The 15,641-nt window shown below is 43.9% G+C and overlaps 1 protein-coding gene across 10 annotated transcripts in view; it reads left to right on the forward strand.

Moving 5' to 3' along the window:
* Positions 1-13,796, forward strand: part of ctu2 (cytosolic thiouridylase subunit 2 homolog (S. pombe)) — a 72,971-nt gene extending 59,175 nt beyond the window's left edge. For all 10 annotated transcript variants that reach the window (XM_061790628.1, XM_061790625.1, XM_061790629.1 and 7 more), the window contains 2 exons: positions 13,363-13,421; positions 13,581-13,796. In XM_061790628.1, coding sequence (XP_061646612.1) covers positions 13,363-13,421; positions 13,581-13,626 — 105 coding nt within the window. In that variant the 3' untranslated portion in view covers positions 13,627-13,796. The remainder of the gene's footprint in view (positions 1-13,362; positions 13,422-13,580) is intronic.
* The last annotated feature ends 1,845 nt before the right edge of the window (positions 13,797-15,641 follow it).

Below are 15,641 nucleotides of genomic sequence, written 5' to 3' on the forward strand. Positions count from 1 at the left end.
GTTTTTAAGGCAGTGTCAACTGAGGGATCGAAGGTCACAGGCATTCAAAGTGTGCAGCCTTGCCGCTTACATGCAGAGATCCAGATTCTCTGCATCTTTTGATGGTGGTCCAGGAAGTAGCAATGATTAGTAAGGGGGAAGTTAGAAAGGCACAAAAGAGGATGAAAATGGAAAGGCAGTTGGTCCTGATGACATACCTGTGGAGGTGTGGAAGCATCGAGGAGAGGTAGCTGTGGAGTTTTTGACCAACTTGTTCAGCATAATTGTAGTGGGTGAGAAGATGCCTGAGGAATGGAGGAAAAGTGTGCTGGTGGCCATTTCTAGGAGTGACGAGGTTGGATAGGATAACAAATGAGCTCATCAGAGGGACGGCCAAGGTTAGATGTTTTGGAGACAAAGAGAGAGCAGACTTTGATGGGAAGGTTGATAGATTTAGTGAGGGAAGACATGAGTGCAGTTGGTCTTAGAGAGGAGGAGGCAGGAGATAGGCTTACATGGAAAAAGATGATGATGGCGACCCCCAACGGGACAAGCCGAAAGGAAAAGAAGGACTATTTGCTTGCGCAGTTGTTCACAAAGTAGGGAATCTCCGCCCAGCCTTGTTTGTGAGCAACTGGGCCTTTCGGGGATGCTCCTTTTATCCCCAATCATGACACTCACCTGTTTCCAATTAACCTGTTCACTTATGGAATGTTCCAAAAAGGTGTTTTTTGAGCATTCCTCAAATTTCTTTTGTTGCTCCTGTCCAAGGTTTTTTGGAACGTGATGCACGCATCAATTGAAACATGAGAGAATATTGGCAACAACAACAACAAAAAAAGTTAATCAGTTTGAACATTAAATATCTCGTCTTTGTAGTGTATTATCGGTTGAAAATGATTTTCAAATCTTTTGTTTTTATTTTTTTTTTATTTGATTTACACAATCTCCCAACTTCAATGGAATAGGTGTGTGTGTGCGTGCGTACGTGCACATGTGTGTGTATGTATGTATATATATGTATATGTATATGTATGTATATATATGTATGTATATGTATGTATGTATATGTATATATATGTATGTATATGTATATGTATGTATGCATATGTATATGTATGTATGCATATGTATATATATATATATATATATGTATATGTATATATATGTATCTGTATGTATGTATATGTATGTATATATATGTGTATGTATATATATGTATATGTATATGTATGTATGTATATATATATATGTATGTGTATATATATATATGTGTATATATATGTATATGTATATATATATATATATATGTATATGTATGTTTATATATATGTATGTACAAAGGCTGAAATAAATATTTAACATGTTATCGTTTTTCTCACTACATATATTTCCAAAGGTGCTATTGACATGATAATTTCGGCAGATGTTGGGAACAACCCAAGTAATGCATACATCCAAAGAAAGGAGAGCAAATTCGCTCAGAAATTAAGTTAACACTAAACCAGTGTTGAATTCTGGGTAACGTAGTCACAATGACCATTTGTACCTCTGTCAGTGTGTCATGATCTTACATTGAAAATTACTTTTCCCAACACCTTCATATATTATGTCCCAAAAATATTTGTTTTTAGCATTTCTTAGACTCTGGGGCAGCATTGTAGGGTAAAAAAAATAACTTTGGGCATATTTCCTAAAAGGACGGCACGGTGAACGACTGGTGAATACATCTGCCTCACTGTTCTGAGGACCCAGGTTCAAATCCGGTCTCGCCTGTGTGGAGTTTGCATGTTCTCCCCGTGCCTGCGTGGGTTTTCTTTTGGTACTCCGGTTTCCTCCCACAACCCAAAAACATGCATGGTAGGTTGATTGAAGACTCTAAATTGCCCGTTGGTGTGAATGTGAGTGTGAATGGTGGTTTGTTAATATCTCTATGTGCCCTGCGATTGGCTGGCGACCTGTTCAGGGTGTACCCCGTCTCTCGCCCAAAGATAGCTGGGATAGGCTCCACCACCCCCGTGACCCTTGCAGTACGAAAAATGCATGGATGGATGGCTATTTCCTAGATACTTAATAGTGCTGAAACAAACCTCCAACAGTGTATATGTTTGAGCCCTAATTTGGTCTTGAGATATGTGTCAGACCTACTTCAGCAACCAGAGGCTATGCGATGCTAGCGTGCAGCTAGCCAGCCCCCATAAAAAGTGTGATGCATGTACATCAACTGGTATAGTTCCTACACCCTTTACCTGATTTGGATGTAAATACCCTCAAATTAAAGCTGAAAGTCTAAGGCGCACATTGTTCATTTCAAATAAAATCCATTGTGATTTTTAGAGCCAAAAAGATGAGAAGCGTGTCCATGTTCCATGAATGAAGAGTTGAAGAAATTTATGGAAAGAACTTTACGTATGAGCTGAACTCATTCACATATGATTATCATCAGGTAGATAATAATAATAATAATGCACAATAATCACTCCTCTACCCCTATTGGATATGAATTATGAAACATGTCAGTCCATGTGGATCACATAAGACTTATTCAGTGTTTTCAAACCTTTGTTGCGCCAAGACACTTATTTTACATTTGAAAAACATCAAGGTAAACCACAAAACAAAAATACCATAAGTATGAAGACTGAAATAATGATCTTGTCTTAATTTAGGCACATTTGTACTTAGATACTCCGTGTGAAATCTCGGCTTTTTTAGTTGAATACAAAACTGATACCTGTAGATTTGCAGGGAGCCATGACTCATTCTTTTGAATTAATTGCAACAGGTGGATACACAGGTTTATTGTACCTTTTGCCATCCAATGGAAGAGTATTTAATTGTTCTGTTCCATTCCACCCATATATTAGGGCTTTCAGTTGATTAAATGTTTTAAATCGTGATTGATTGCCTGATTTCAATAGTTGACTCGCGATTAATCACAAATTGAATGCGCATTTTTTAGCTGTTTTGAATTTACATGAAATGTGAGGACCTGTATTCAAATCCGGCCTCCCCTGTGTGGAGTTTACATGTTCTCCCCCTGCCTGCGTGTGTTTTCCTCCCACATTCTAAAAACATGCATGGCAGGTTAATTGAAGACTAAATTGTCCGTAGGTGTGAATGGTTGTTTGTTTCCATGTGCCCTGTGATTGGCTGGCGACTGGTTCAGGGTGTACCCCACCTGCCGCCCGAAGATAGCTGGGATAGGCTCCAGCAGCCCGCAACCCTTGTGAGGATAAGCGGTAAAGAACATGGATGGATGGATGGATGGTTGTTTGTCTATATGTGCCCTGCAATTGGGTGGATACCATTTCAGGGTGTACCCTGCCTCTCGCCCGAAGTCAGCTGAGATAGGCGCCATCACACCCGCGACCATAGTAAGGATTAGCGGTTCAGAAAATGGATATATATACAAACCCAATTCCAATGAAGTTGGGACGTTTGCACCATTAGAGTTGGCTCCAAGTTATTGCCTTGGAAACGAAAGGGTGGGCGGGGTGGGAAAAAAAGATGACACTGAGGTGCTCTTTGCAAGGTGTAGAGAACAAGTGCACAGGAAGTCTGGTCTCTGATAAGAGCCAATGCCCACGTCCTGTGCTGTTGAAGCCATGCGTGTGTGAAAATCACGAAAGAAGTACAATGACTTTGCGCCTACTGAGAGTGATGGCCAGCTATTCAAGAAAGACACAATCAACAAGGTTAGCTTGACAGCTGAATAGGTGGACCAATGATGAGGGCCGGGGCCCGTAATATGCGACTCAGGGCGCAGTCTTCCATCTCACCGAGGGGTCTTGTGGTCTCGAAAGCTTGGAAGAATGGTCGGTGTCGCGAGAGCGACAACTGGTGGACATCTTCAGTGTTACCGGTGTGCACATCCCTTTCGTCAAGCTGTCAGAGCACTGGGAGGATTCTCTATTGTGTTCTAGACGCTTCAGGGGCCGGCGCACCTGTGCATAAATCTCGCGTCTAGTATAGTCAATTAATGGCATGAAACGACTTAGATCTTGTGCAATGAGCAACGGTACTGACTTGACAGGTGACACGAACACAGGATGAATGATGGAATGTGGCCCTATTGTCCAATGTAACCACACGTGCAAGTTTAAGTGGGTGTTCACCAAAGCAAGGGGGCGAATTGTCATTTCACAGTGTTGACGGTTGAGTGTACGGCTGTCCTGCTGTACTTTGTCACGCAGTAGGTCAAACACGTCCTCGGACATGACAGTGATGTCTTCTGCAGTATCCACGAGTCTGTCATTGGAAGGTACGTTCAAGTGTGGTTGTCAAGTAAAATTTCCCTGACGTGTCATTAACAGTGAGTTTAACAAGAAGGCGCCGAAATGGAGGCTTGTCTTTTTTGTTTGACAGGTTGCTGGAGCCTTTCTGTGAGTCACGAAGCATGGTCCGAAGACTGTCGAGGTCTGATTGTCGAACTGGGTTTTGGTCCGCGAATTTTTATTTTAGTAACGGGTGTTACCTGATAATTGCAGCGGCCTGTTATGTGCTTGCCCACGGTCTGCTGGACGGGACGCTTCTCATTGCTAACTGGAGAATCAGCCGAATGCACAGAGACGTGGGAGTCAGAACAGACCATCACAGCGGGATGGCTCGGCTCGGGGATGTGGCCTCCAAGCAGGGGCTCAGGCTGTCGTAGGTCTCTAGCTTCATATTATTCGCCAAGATGCGGATGATCTCAAGAATAGCATGTGCAGCAGTTCGATTAAGCTACTTACTTCGTGGTTAGATGTAACTCTAATAAGGTACAATCTAGCATCTGTAGTATCGGAAGGAAATCGTTTAAGGTAAAAGTCAATGTCTCTAAGGTACGCGGCTGTGTAGTGTGAACTGTCAGATTTAGGTTTGAATATCTGAATGTTGCGCGCAATTCTGTCCAAGTCTTTTAAGCTCATACCTGCAGAGAAACCAGGAAAAGAGACAAACGCAGGGGCGGCATTGAGGCGGGCTCCCGATGTGGCAGTGCCAGCGTCGGAGAGGGGCGTTGCAAAGTGGCAGGGGCCATTGACCGTATCCCAGGGAGGTCGGAACCAATCTCTGCTTTGTCGATCCTAGGAGGCAAACTGACAGGTGTGCGTGCGTTCATTGATGTCATTAGACAGTGTTTGCTCTAGGAAGAGTTGTTACCGGTTGGCAATTAATTTGCGGGCTGTCTGTAATTCCTGTCGAACAAGTGTTACTGCAGCTTCTTTCCTGTTCTAGCCTTAGCTTTTGAAGACAGCACATGTCAGATTCTAGTACTGTCAATTGTGACATGAGTTTCACATGAGTACTCGACGCTTTTAGCGCGTTCATCTTCACCGAGGTGGGCTTGTGCAAGGTTGAAACAAGTGTTGGACTTTGCTAGTTGTGCCCTTTAGTTGTTTTGTTGTTGCTGTTCAGCTTCTAGTTTGAGTCTAATTCTGTTTTCTTCCGCATCGCACCATTTTAGCTGTGACACTAAGTTTACAACTATGCAACTGAGCGTTCGCGCGAGATTTTTATCTCTTAATGTTTTATGCTCAGCGTCAGTCATAAGTGTGCCGTGTTGCTATTGAGGGCTTCAAGGCTAGCATCTTTGACAGATTCTGCATAGCCTGGTACAAGGTCTTTAGTAAGGTTACTTACAAGCTGTGTAAACGAGTCGAGACTGTCATAATGGCTGGGACTTTTTACAAGTTCTGCCATAATTGCGTTGCGTGTGCAGTAGCTGTACTCGGCACGCAACTGGATGGTTTGTAATGTAAGATCATTCGAGCGGTGCGTCTAATTTGGAATAGATGCACAAAAGCGATGTAATTCATTGTTTGAACAGTTAAATAGCATTCGCACACTATGGTGTCGATGTTCATCACGTAACTTTTAAAAGTATTTGAGAATGTGCGTAGAAGCAGTAATCGAATAGAACAAAATTGTCAAATTTTGTGTCCAAATTCGATCGAATTAAAATTGCTGCGCGAGGTTGAGCAATTTAATTTTTGATTTAAAACAGTTGGGAAGGCATCTAGGTGGAGTGAGAAGAGTCAGCTTGTCAACTAAATTTGAAACTAATTTGACTAGTTAATTGATTTAGCTTTGATAAATAAATTAAATCTAGTTATGATTTAGTTCAACAAATTGATTTGACTGTGCGATGCTGTCACTGTCAGTGTCAGTTCAATTTGTGAACGAAAGTTAGGACTAGCTAATTCACAAGTTTTATTTAACTTTGGGTAGAAGTTAAATGTACTTGTAATTATGCTTGTGAATTAATTAATTGCTTGCCATACAAGCAATTAATTAATGAGCAATTCCAATGATGTTGGCTTTGGCAGAGGAGAGAGGCAAAGCAGAAAGTTCAAAACAAAACAACAAATTTAAAAAAAATAGTTTTTGTATATAAAACCCAACGTGATTAAAAATAGACGCAATTAATTAATAAACTCCACTTTGTAAAAGAGGTCCGTTAAATAACTGTGGTTACTGTAATGTGTGTCACATTTGCTGACAGCGCCGTTCAGTAGTAGAGCTTCTAAGCCCTCTGCAGTAAATCTGAAAATTGGTTAAAAATAAAACAAAAAGCTTCAATTGTACAATGGTAGCGGTGGTGTTTAAGCATACTAAAACATTTGAATTAATAACCATCGTGATCGGACGTGGGTTGATTTCATGGATTTAGTAGAGTTTCGCAAAAAAAAACAAAAAAAAACAGAAGCTCTCCATAAACCGAGCAAAAACAAAAGCTTTTAAATTAAAAAACTTGATCGCGGTAGACGCGATAGTTTAGTTTAGCAGTTATCTAGCTGGCTAATGGTTGCTAGGTTACGCAACGGCGGCGGGACAGTGCAGTGGCTCGCGGCGCGCAGCGTGAGGTTAAAACTAGTCGAAAAGCACTCGCAAACCAGCAGAAAAGCACTCTGTGGTGCTACAGACACGAACACATTTATTGTCCCAAAGTAACAATCATCGATTGGTCTTTGTAGGCGCTCGTCAGTAGCTTGCTAGCCGTTAGGTGGCTAACGGCTAACTTCGAGAGGGAGGAGGGGTTCGGAGGTTACGTCATGACACAATCGTCAATGAGGTGGCAGTCGAGAGCACAGACCAACCGAACAGCCAGGCTGCAACCTCACAATGACGTCACGTGGAAGGCAAAGATGGCGGACTACGGAAGCTTCTAAGTGTTACGTGAACGACCACATGGCAAGCCTTGTGGTTCCAATACACAAAGCAGACAGACAAAATGGCGGCCTCCGCAGGTGCAATGTGTTTTCCCCCACACGAAAGAATTAAAAATCTAACTAATGTCTCGAAAAGGGCACCACGTCACTTTTAAGTATAAACTTTAGGAGAAATGACGAGAAACCTTTTTTTATCAGTCTCATAATCTGAAGGTTGCTACACTATGAAATTTTAAATTACAGAGGTTTACTTAAACTCAGACCACACAAAAGACAACCAAGAGTGTAATTTTATGGTATATTTGTCATCTAAGGAAACACAGCTACAACTACAAACTACAAAAAAGGAAAATAACACTAATGGTAAAAGAGAGAGAAAATTAGCCATACAAAAATGGAAAAGAGGACATCATGTGTGTGGTCGCTGGGCTAAAAAAAATTAGCGTGTGAGCATTTAAGAAGCGCTAATTTAAGAAGGCAAAGTTGGGATTTCGTGTGAAGCTAGTAATTTCCCCAAAATGATTAAGCACTGATGTTCTCCATAATAGTAAAGATTGCATTGTCGACTCACAAACACAGATCGGCTGGTCTTTGGGGGTGGTCTTCCTCCGGACCTCAGGCGGAAACGAAGCAGGGTTGGTTGAGGAAAAACAAGATGCACAAAAGTACAAATAAAACAAAAAAGAAATAGGAAAGGAAAGTTGTTGTTTCGTTTGGGATGCGCTCATAACTTTCCTGCCAGTTGAACTGGTGGCGGGCCGAGCTCTGGCCCTCAGAGGCGTGCGGGACTGGTATGGGATGCCGGTAGTTGCTCGCTGAGGCGCCACCGACCGATCGTGGCTAGGAAAAGCAATCGAAGCCGCATGGCACGGCTTCTTCAATCGAAAACTAATAAGTGACACAGACACCAAGGCATACATTTGGAATATTTATACAGTTTGTAAAATATAAAAACGGAAATTTTATCTTATCAAAGGCGCGTCCACGGATGGTGCTTGCAGTTCCTCTCAATGCCAGTGGGTGGCGCCTCACGTGCATGTTTGACTATTAACCACATAGTCTTCGTGAAGGGCGTGTCCCCCAACCTTTTGGCCGGGGAAGGAGTTTTTTGAAGTCAGGAATAAAAATTTGACAGGAAGCCGCTAATTAGGTTAAGGTCCACACCAGGCCTTCTCCTAGTCGCCGTCTTACAGCAGGGTAGCGTGGAGGAGTGGGTTTATCAAGTGCTTGGGAGTCCCTGTGGCACCTCAGTTTGCGGAGCGCTTTTCCGCTACATAATACAGCCAGGAGTATTTTTTGGGAATGATGCAACAAGTTTTCACACCTGGATTTGGGGATCCTCTGCCATTCCTCCTTGCATATCCTCTCATCTTCAGAGATGCTCAATTAGGTGTAAGTCAGGGCTCTGGCTGGGCCATTCAAGAATAGTCATGGAGTTGTTCTGAAGCCACTCTGTTATTTTAGCTGTGTGCTTAGGGTCATTGTCTTGTTGGAAGGTGAACCTTGGGCCCAGTCTGAGGTCCTGAGGACTCTGGAGAAGGTTTTCGCCCAGGATATCCCTGTACTTGGCCGCTTTCATCTTTCCTTCGATTGCAACCAGTCGTCCTGTCCCTGCAGCTGAAAAACACCCCCACAGCATGATGCTGCCACCACCATGCTTCACTGTTGGAATGGTGTTGGACAGGTGATGAGCAGTGCCTGGTTTTCTCCACACATACCGCTTAGAATCAAGGCCAAAAAGTTTTATCTTGGTCTCATCATACCAGAGATCATCATACTTATTTCTCACCATCTAGGAGTTCTTCAGGTGTGTTTTAACAAACTCCATGCGAGCTTCCATGTGTCTTGCACTGAGGAGAGACTTCCGTCAAGCCACTCTGCCATAAAGACCCTACTGGTCACTTTCAAGAACTTTTTCACATCTCCCGACTGCATCTCTGGAGCTCAGCCACAGTAATCTTTGGGTTCTTCTTCATCTCTCTCACCAAGGCTCTTCTCCCCCGATTGCTCAGTTTGGCCGGACGTCCTGCTCTACGAAGGATTCTGGTAGTCCCAAACATCTTCCATTTAAGGATTATGGAGGCCACTGTGCTCTTAGGAACCTTAAGTGCAGCAGAACGTTTTTGTAACCTTGGCCAGATCTTTGGGTTGCCACAATTCTGTCTCTGAGCTCTTCAGGCAGTTCCTTTGACCGCATGATTCTCATTTGCTCTGGGATGTACTGTGAGCTGTAAGGTCTTACATAGACAGACGTGTGGCTTTCCTTATCAAGTCCAATTAGTATAATAAAACACAGCTGGACTCCAATGACGGTGTAGAACCATCTTAAGGATGATCAGAAGAAATGGACAGCACCCGAGTTAAATATGAGTGTCACGGCAAAGGGTCTAAATACTTATGGCTGTGATATTTCAGATTTTCTTTAATAAATCTGCAAAAATTTCAACAATACCGGTTTTTTTTTCAATATGGGGTGCTGTCTACATGATGATTTTAGCAAATGGCTGTGATGTAACAAAGAGTGAACATTTTAAGGGGGGTCTGAATACTTTCCATACCCACTGTAGCAAAATGTGGAAAAAGTGAAGAGGTGTGAATACTTTCTGGTGGCACTGTATGTGTGTGTGTCTCTGTCCCTTTGTCTGTCTTTCTCTCTCTCTCGCACTCACTCACTCACTTGACCCCCGCCTTCTCCTGCTCCGGAGGCAGTGTGTGTCTCGTCTGCTGCACTGTTGTTTTTATGGTTAGATTTCAAGTCAACTCCAACTGATAGTGACAATGTACAGCTTGAAGCCCCTTTTTTGTTGAATATTTGCTATTTATAGAAGCCAAAGTGCTGCTTCTTGTCAATTGAGTGGAGCCTCTTGCTGCCATACAGCACTCGTTTCTAAAATTTGGGCGCTCGAGTCAAAGTAAATTCTCAGCCAAATAATGGCTTGAAAAAGTCGGGTCTCTCGTATCTCTAGTCACCTTAGTGTTTTTCTGTATTTGGGATGTAACAATTCATTTTAGCAGTGATTGGATTCATATCACGATTTGTGATTGCCGATTTGATTCAGCGATATTGGTTCATTTAGAACGATACGATCCAAAATGGTTCAGTAGCCATAAATCGATTCAATAACTTTTTAGCCAAAAATTACTCCAGTGTGACTGGATTGAAATAAATACCTGCATCCTGTACAGTCCAGGTAAAAAAATTTCCCGATGAACTTTCCTTTTGTCTTATTGTGTACAGTACTGTATGTTTTTTGTAATGAACTATGGATGAGTTTGCTTTATAAAAGTTGATTGTGTTACTTTTGGGAAAAAAAGGAAGGGGGGAAACGGCAATTTATTATTTCATCTATGATTTTACTTGTTGGGCTGTTTTTTCTTTTTTATTTAAGTGGTGTTAGAATTATGAGGGCGTCCTTGGGAAAATTTCTTAATTGTAAGGAGTGCCTAGCTAGACCCAAATGGCTAGAAATTAAGCACTCACGAGGAAAATCTTTCCGGGATAGTGTTAATACATAGAGCTAAATAAATGAACAAACCTGCTCTTTGGAGCAGAAACGTGAACCTGAAGCAGTGTCCAGTAAGTTGTCTTTGTCGCTGATTCTCATTTTGTTCGACCGAGTTTTCCCTCGAGGGTACTCTGCTATCGTTGTTAGCAGCTAGCAAGCTAAGCTAACCATCTTAAAAGGCTCCAAAGTGCATGCCGATTGCCGTAAATCACACACATATCCTTAATGATAATTTCTCACTAGCCGCCTCCTCTGCAATCCACCAGACAGACGGATGTTGAGAATAAGCGATAGAGAAGATGGATAAGTGTTTTAAAAACAACACACACACACATACATACATACATACTGTTGTTTCGACCAACTACTGGAGGAACTACGGAATGGAGTGACTCGATCTGGGGCCTCATGTGCAAAGACTTGTGTGGATTTCCAACTGAAACATGGCGTAAGCTCAAATCCAGAAAATGTCGGACGCACAAAAATATCCAGATGTATGAATCTGTGCGTACGCATGAATTTCCTTCGTACAGCCCAATCAACATAGAATTGAGCCCACGTTGGAGTAGCCGACCCCTCCCTCTCCACACCAACATTTAAATATGCTAATCATATTTAAATGAACCCTGCACCTGAGATCCTGATCTCTGCATGATCAGAAACAAAGGAAAATGAGCAAGGTAATGCAGAAAAATATTTTTTCTGAATGTGAAGTTGCTCAATGAAGTGGAGGTGCGCAAGAAAATCCTGTTTTGGCACGCTGTACTCTGGCGTTAACAACAAGCGAAAGAGGAGTGAATGGGACAGTGTGTGTACGGCTGTCAATGCTGTGAGGTCAGAACAGCGCACACACGCTGTCCCATTCACTCCTCTTTCCTTCCCATGGGCTCACCACCTGTGAGAGGGGCCATAGGGGTCGGGTGCAGAGCGAGCTGGGCTATGGCCGAAGGCAGGGACCTTGGTGATCTGATCCCCGGCTACAGAAGCTGGCTCTTGGGACTGAGAAGGTCACCTCTCTGGCAGGGAAGGAGCCCGAGCTGGTGTGTGAGGTCGAGAAGTTCTGACTTGATATAGTCGGACTCGCCTCCAAGCACAGTTTGGGCTCTGGTACCAGTCCTTTGGAGAGGGGTTGGACACTCTTCAACTCTGGAGTTGCCCACGGTGAGAGGCGCCGAGCAGGTGTGGGCATACTTATTGCTCCCCAGCTCGGCGCCTGTATGTTAGGGTTTACCCCGGTGGACGAGAGGGTAGCCTCCCTCCGCCTTTGGGTGCGGGGACGGGTCCTGACTGTTGTTTGTACCTATGTACCAAACAGCAGAGTACCCACCCGTTTTGGAGTCCTTGGAGGGGGTGCTGGAGAGCGCTCCCGCTGGGGACTCCATCGTTCTGCTGGGGGACTTCAATGCTCACTTGGGCAATGACAGTGAGACCTGGAAGGACGTGATTGGGAGGAACGGCCCCCCCGATCAGAACCCGAGCGGTGTTCTGTTATTTGACTTCTATGCTCATCACGGATTTTCCGTAACGAACACCATGTTCAAGCATAAGGGTGTCCAGACGTGCACTTGGCACCAGGACACCCTAGGTCGCAGTTCGATGATCGACTTTGTGGTCGTGTCATCGGACTTGCGGCCGCATGTCTTGGAGATTCGGGTGAAGAGAGGAGCGGCGCTGTCAACTGATCACCACCTGGTGGTGAGTTGCCTCCAATGGTGGGGGAAGATGCCGGTCCGACCTGGCAGGCCCAAACGTATTGTGAGGGTCTGCTGGGAACGTCTGGCAGAATCCCCTGTCAGAAGGAGTTTCAACTCCCACCTCCGACAGGAAGGCTCATGTTCCGGGGGAGGCGGGGGACATTGAGTGGACCCTGTTCCACGCCTCCATTGCTGAGGCTGTGGCCGTAAGGTGGTCGGTGCCTGTCGTGGCGGAAATCCCCGAACCCGTTGGTGGACACCGACGGTGAGGGATGCCGTCAAGCTGAAGAAGGAGTCCTATCGGGCCTTTTTGGAATGTGGGACTCCTGAGGAAGCTGATGGGTACCGGCTGGCCAAGCGGAATGCAGCTTTGATGGTCGCTGAAGCAAAAACTCGGGCAGGGGAGGAGTTCCATGAGGCCATGGAGAAAAGACTTCGAGGAAATTCTGGTCCACCATCCGGCGTCTCAGGAGGGGGAAGCAGTGCACCATCAACACTGTGTATAGTGGGGATGGGGCGCTGCTGACCTCGACTCGGGATGTTGTGAGCCGGTGGGGAGAATACTTGGAAGACCTCCTCAATTCCACCGACACGGCGTCCCATGAGGAAGCAGAGTCTGGGGTCTCTGAGGCGGGCTCTCCTATCTCTGGGGTTGAGGTCACCGAAGTGGTTAAAAAGCTCCTCGGTGGCAAGGCGCCGAGGGTGGATGAGATTCACCCAGAGTTTCTAAAGGCTCTGGATGTTGTGGGGCTGTCCTGGTTAATTTTTGGCAAAAACGTTACTGAATTAATTAATAGCCACTCAATCATTTTGAATTGTATCATTCTCGATGAACCAATATCGTCCTGGAATCGAATCGGCAACCACAAATCGTGATACGAATCGAATCATTGTTAAAACAAATTGTTACGCTCCTAATAATAAATAGTGGCAATTTGTATATGGACCTAGTCAATGGACATATTCAAACAGATCTGGCTACAGCAGGAATAACGTTTCCCTTCCCTTCTTTTGCTTCACATTTCTTTCCAGTCCTCAGTCGAATGTCTCCCTCAATACATCTTGTCAGAGGCTCAGATAAGGCAAAGGAGGTAAGCCCTTGGTTTGTATTTCATTGTTTTATCAGTCTATTTTGTTCTACATAAAGAAATGTATGAACAGTATAGTGACATAGATCATGGATAAATGGTTGAATGACCAGGCATTGCTAGTTGCAATCTAATTTACCGCTGTTGTCTTTTGTTCTTCAGGTCTCGCATGAAAGAGGAGATCAGTGATTTTCTGCTGGATGATTAGGATGGAAAGGTTTTGACAATACGGAAGTGGAGCTAAATAATTATCTGCAGCAGGAACATTTTCTGTCTGCAAGAGCAATGTCTGTTTATTTTGTACTCTACTGCATGGAATTTGTAATGTTCAGTCTACCAGGCTGATTAACACTTAAATAAACATACTCTCGTCCTATAGACTTTTATAATTTACAGTCAATCCCACCACACTTCAGTTGTTCTGCATGCTTCTTCTCCTGTCCTTGTCCTGTTCTAGCTTGTCCTGTCCTTCCCTCACAGGGTGTAGCACTACAGCCCCATGCAACACTCATTTACCGTATTTTCGCAACTATAAGGCGCACCATGTTAAAAGGTGCAGTCTCAGTTACAGGGTCTATTTCTGCATTTAACACATACATAAGGCGCACCGAATTATTGGGCGCAGGCATGGTAAAACATACGCTAGCTTAAAACATACGGTAGCATGCATGCTTGCGTATATTTTTTAAAAAGGCAGCGGGAGCAAAACTGAGTTCAGTTGTACTTTTTTGAAGTATTTAACAATGTACTCACGTTATTTTTTGATCAATCCTCATCCACAAATCCATCAAAGTCCTCATCTTCTGGATCCCAAATGAACAGTTGGGCAATTTCGCCATCAAACATGCCGGGTTCCTTCTTGTCATTGTCGGAGTCAGTGCCGCTGCTCAGCAATGATGCCGGCTTTCGCGAAAGCTCGGACAACAATCAAAGCAGATACCTTAGCCCAGGCATCCACTTGCGAACCATGGATTCGTTGATCATGAATTCTCTCACGGCTGCTCGATTCCCATGTTCCTCTGCGTAACCGATAGCTTTCAGTTTAAACTGTGCTTCGTAAGCATGTCTCTTCGTAGGTGCTATTTTTGGGGGTCCTTTGCCAAACCGATGTTGTTTTGCACAATGCACATACTATATACCTACTGGGGGCGTGCCTTTAGCGTCCTCCTTCACGCGCACCCTTCCCCCTTTAACTTCCGCATGCTGTCCTCAGTCACGTTCACCTTTCCTCTATGTAAGCAGTCTGTCGGCAGGAAATGCTCCCAGTCAGTCAAGCGGAGCACTCATCAAAGTCACACAACAACATTTACAGATTTTGGAACTTTGTGCACACCAAAGGCGTGGCGCATTATAAGGCGTGCCATCCATTTTGGAGAAAATTTAAGACTTTTAAGTGCGCCTTATGGTCGTGAAAATACAGTAATGTTTCATTGTGGTAGATAATGTAATGACTTACTTTTCTCATCCCGTTTACAATTAGTGCTTTGTCTTTTGTCTTCGTTTCTCTCTCCCCTCTAGAAACTTTATTCTGTTCGACTGATCGACTCTGATTCTCAGTAGACTTCAATTATAATACTAAGAAACCACAGCGGAAGGTTAAAAACTCCACTGTGACACAGTAAAACTGTTCCGGCATTAAAGGGAAACAGATCCTCCAATCTGCTTGACCTAACAGCCGAACAGGACAAAAAATTAATAAACATTACACACATACATTTGCACAGCTCCTTGTACAGCTAGCATCTGGCCTTAATTGCTGTACAGTACACATTTGCTGTGGCATCTTTCCACAAGCGTTTGCAATATACAAATATTTTAAGTGTGCATGTTCACTGTGATGCAGACAACAAATTTAGTGTGCATGAATGCATGTTCATGACAATAAAGGTGATTCTTCTTCTACACTGCATGGTTGGAAGGGGTGCAATGGAATGAGAGGCACTACAAGTACTGATAAAATGAAAAATTCACCAACATACAGTATATATAAAAAGCCATCACGCCCCTGTTCAAATGCCAGGTTTTTGACGTAAAGAATGAGACCAACATAAATCAAAACTTTTTTCAGCATTTAGACCTATAACCCGTACACCTCAATCGGGGGAGTATGGCACGGTGGACGACTGGTTAGAGCGTCTGCCTCAAAGTTCTGAGGACCGGGGTTCAATCCCGGGCCCCGCCTGTGTGGAGTTTGCATGTTCTCCCCGTGCCTGCGTGGGTTTT

This window comes from Phyllopteryx taeniolatus, chromosome 11, assembly GCF_024500385.1.
Source record: "Phyllopteryx taeniolatus isolate TA_2022b chromosome 11, UOR_Ptae_1.2, whole genome shotgun sequence".
Taxonomy (NCBI): domain Eukaryota; kingdom Metazoa; phylum Chordata; class Actinopteri; order Syngnathiformes; family Syngnathidae; genus Phyllopteryx; species Phyllopteryx taeniolatus.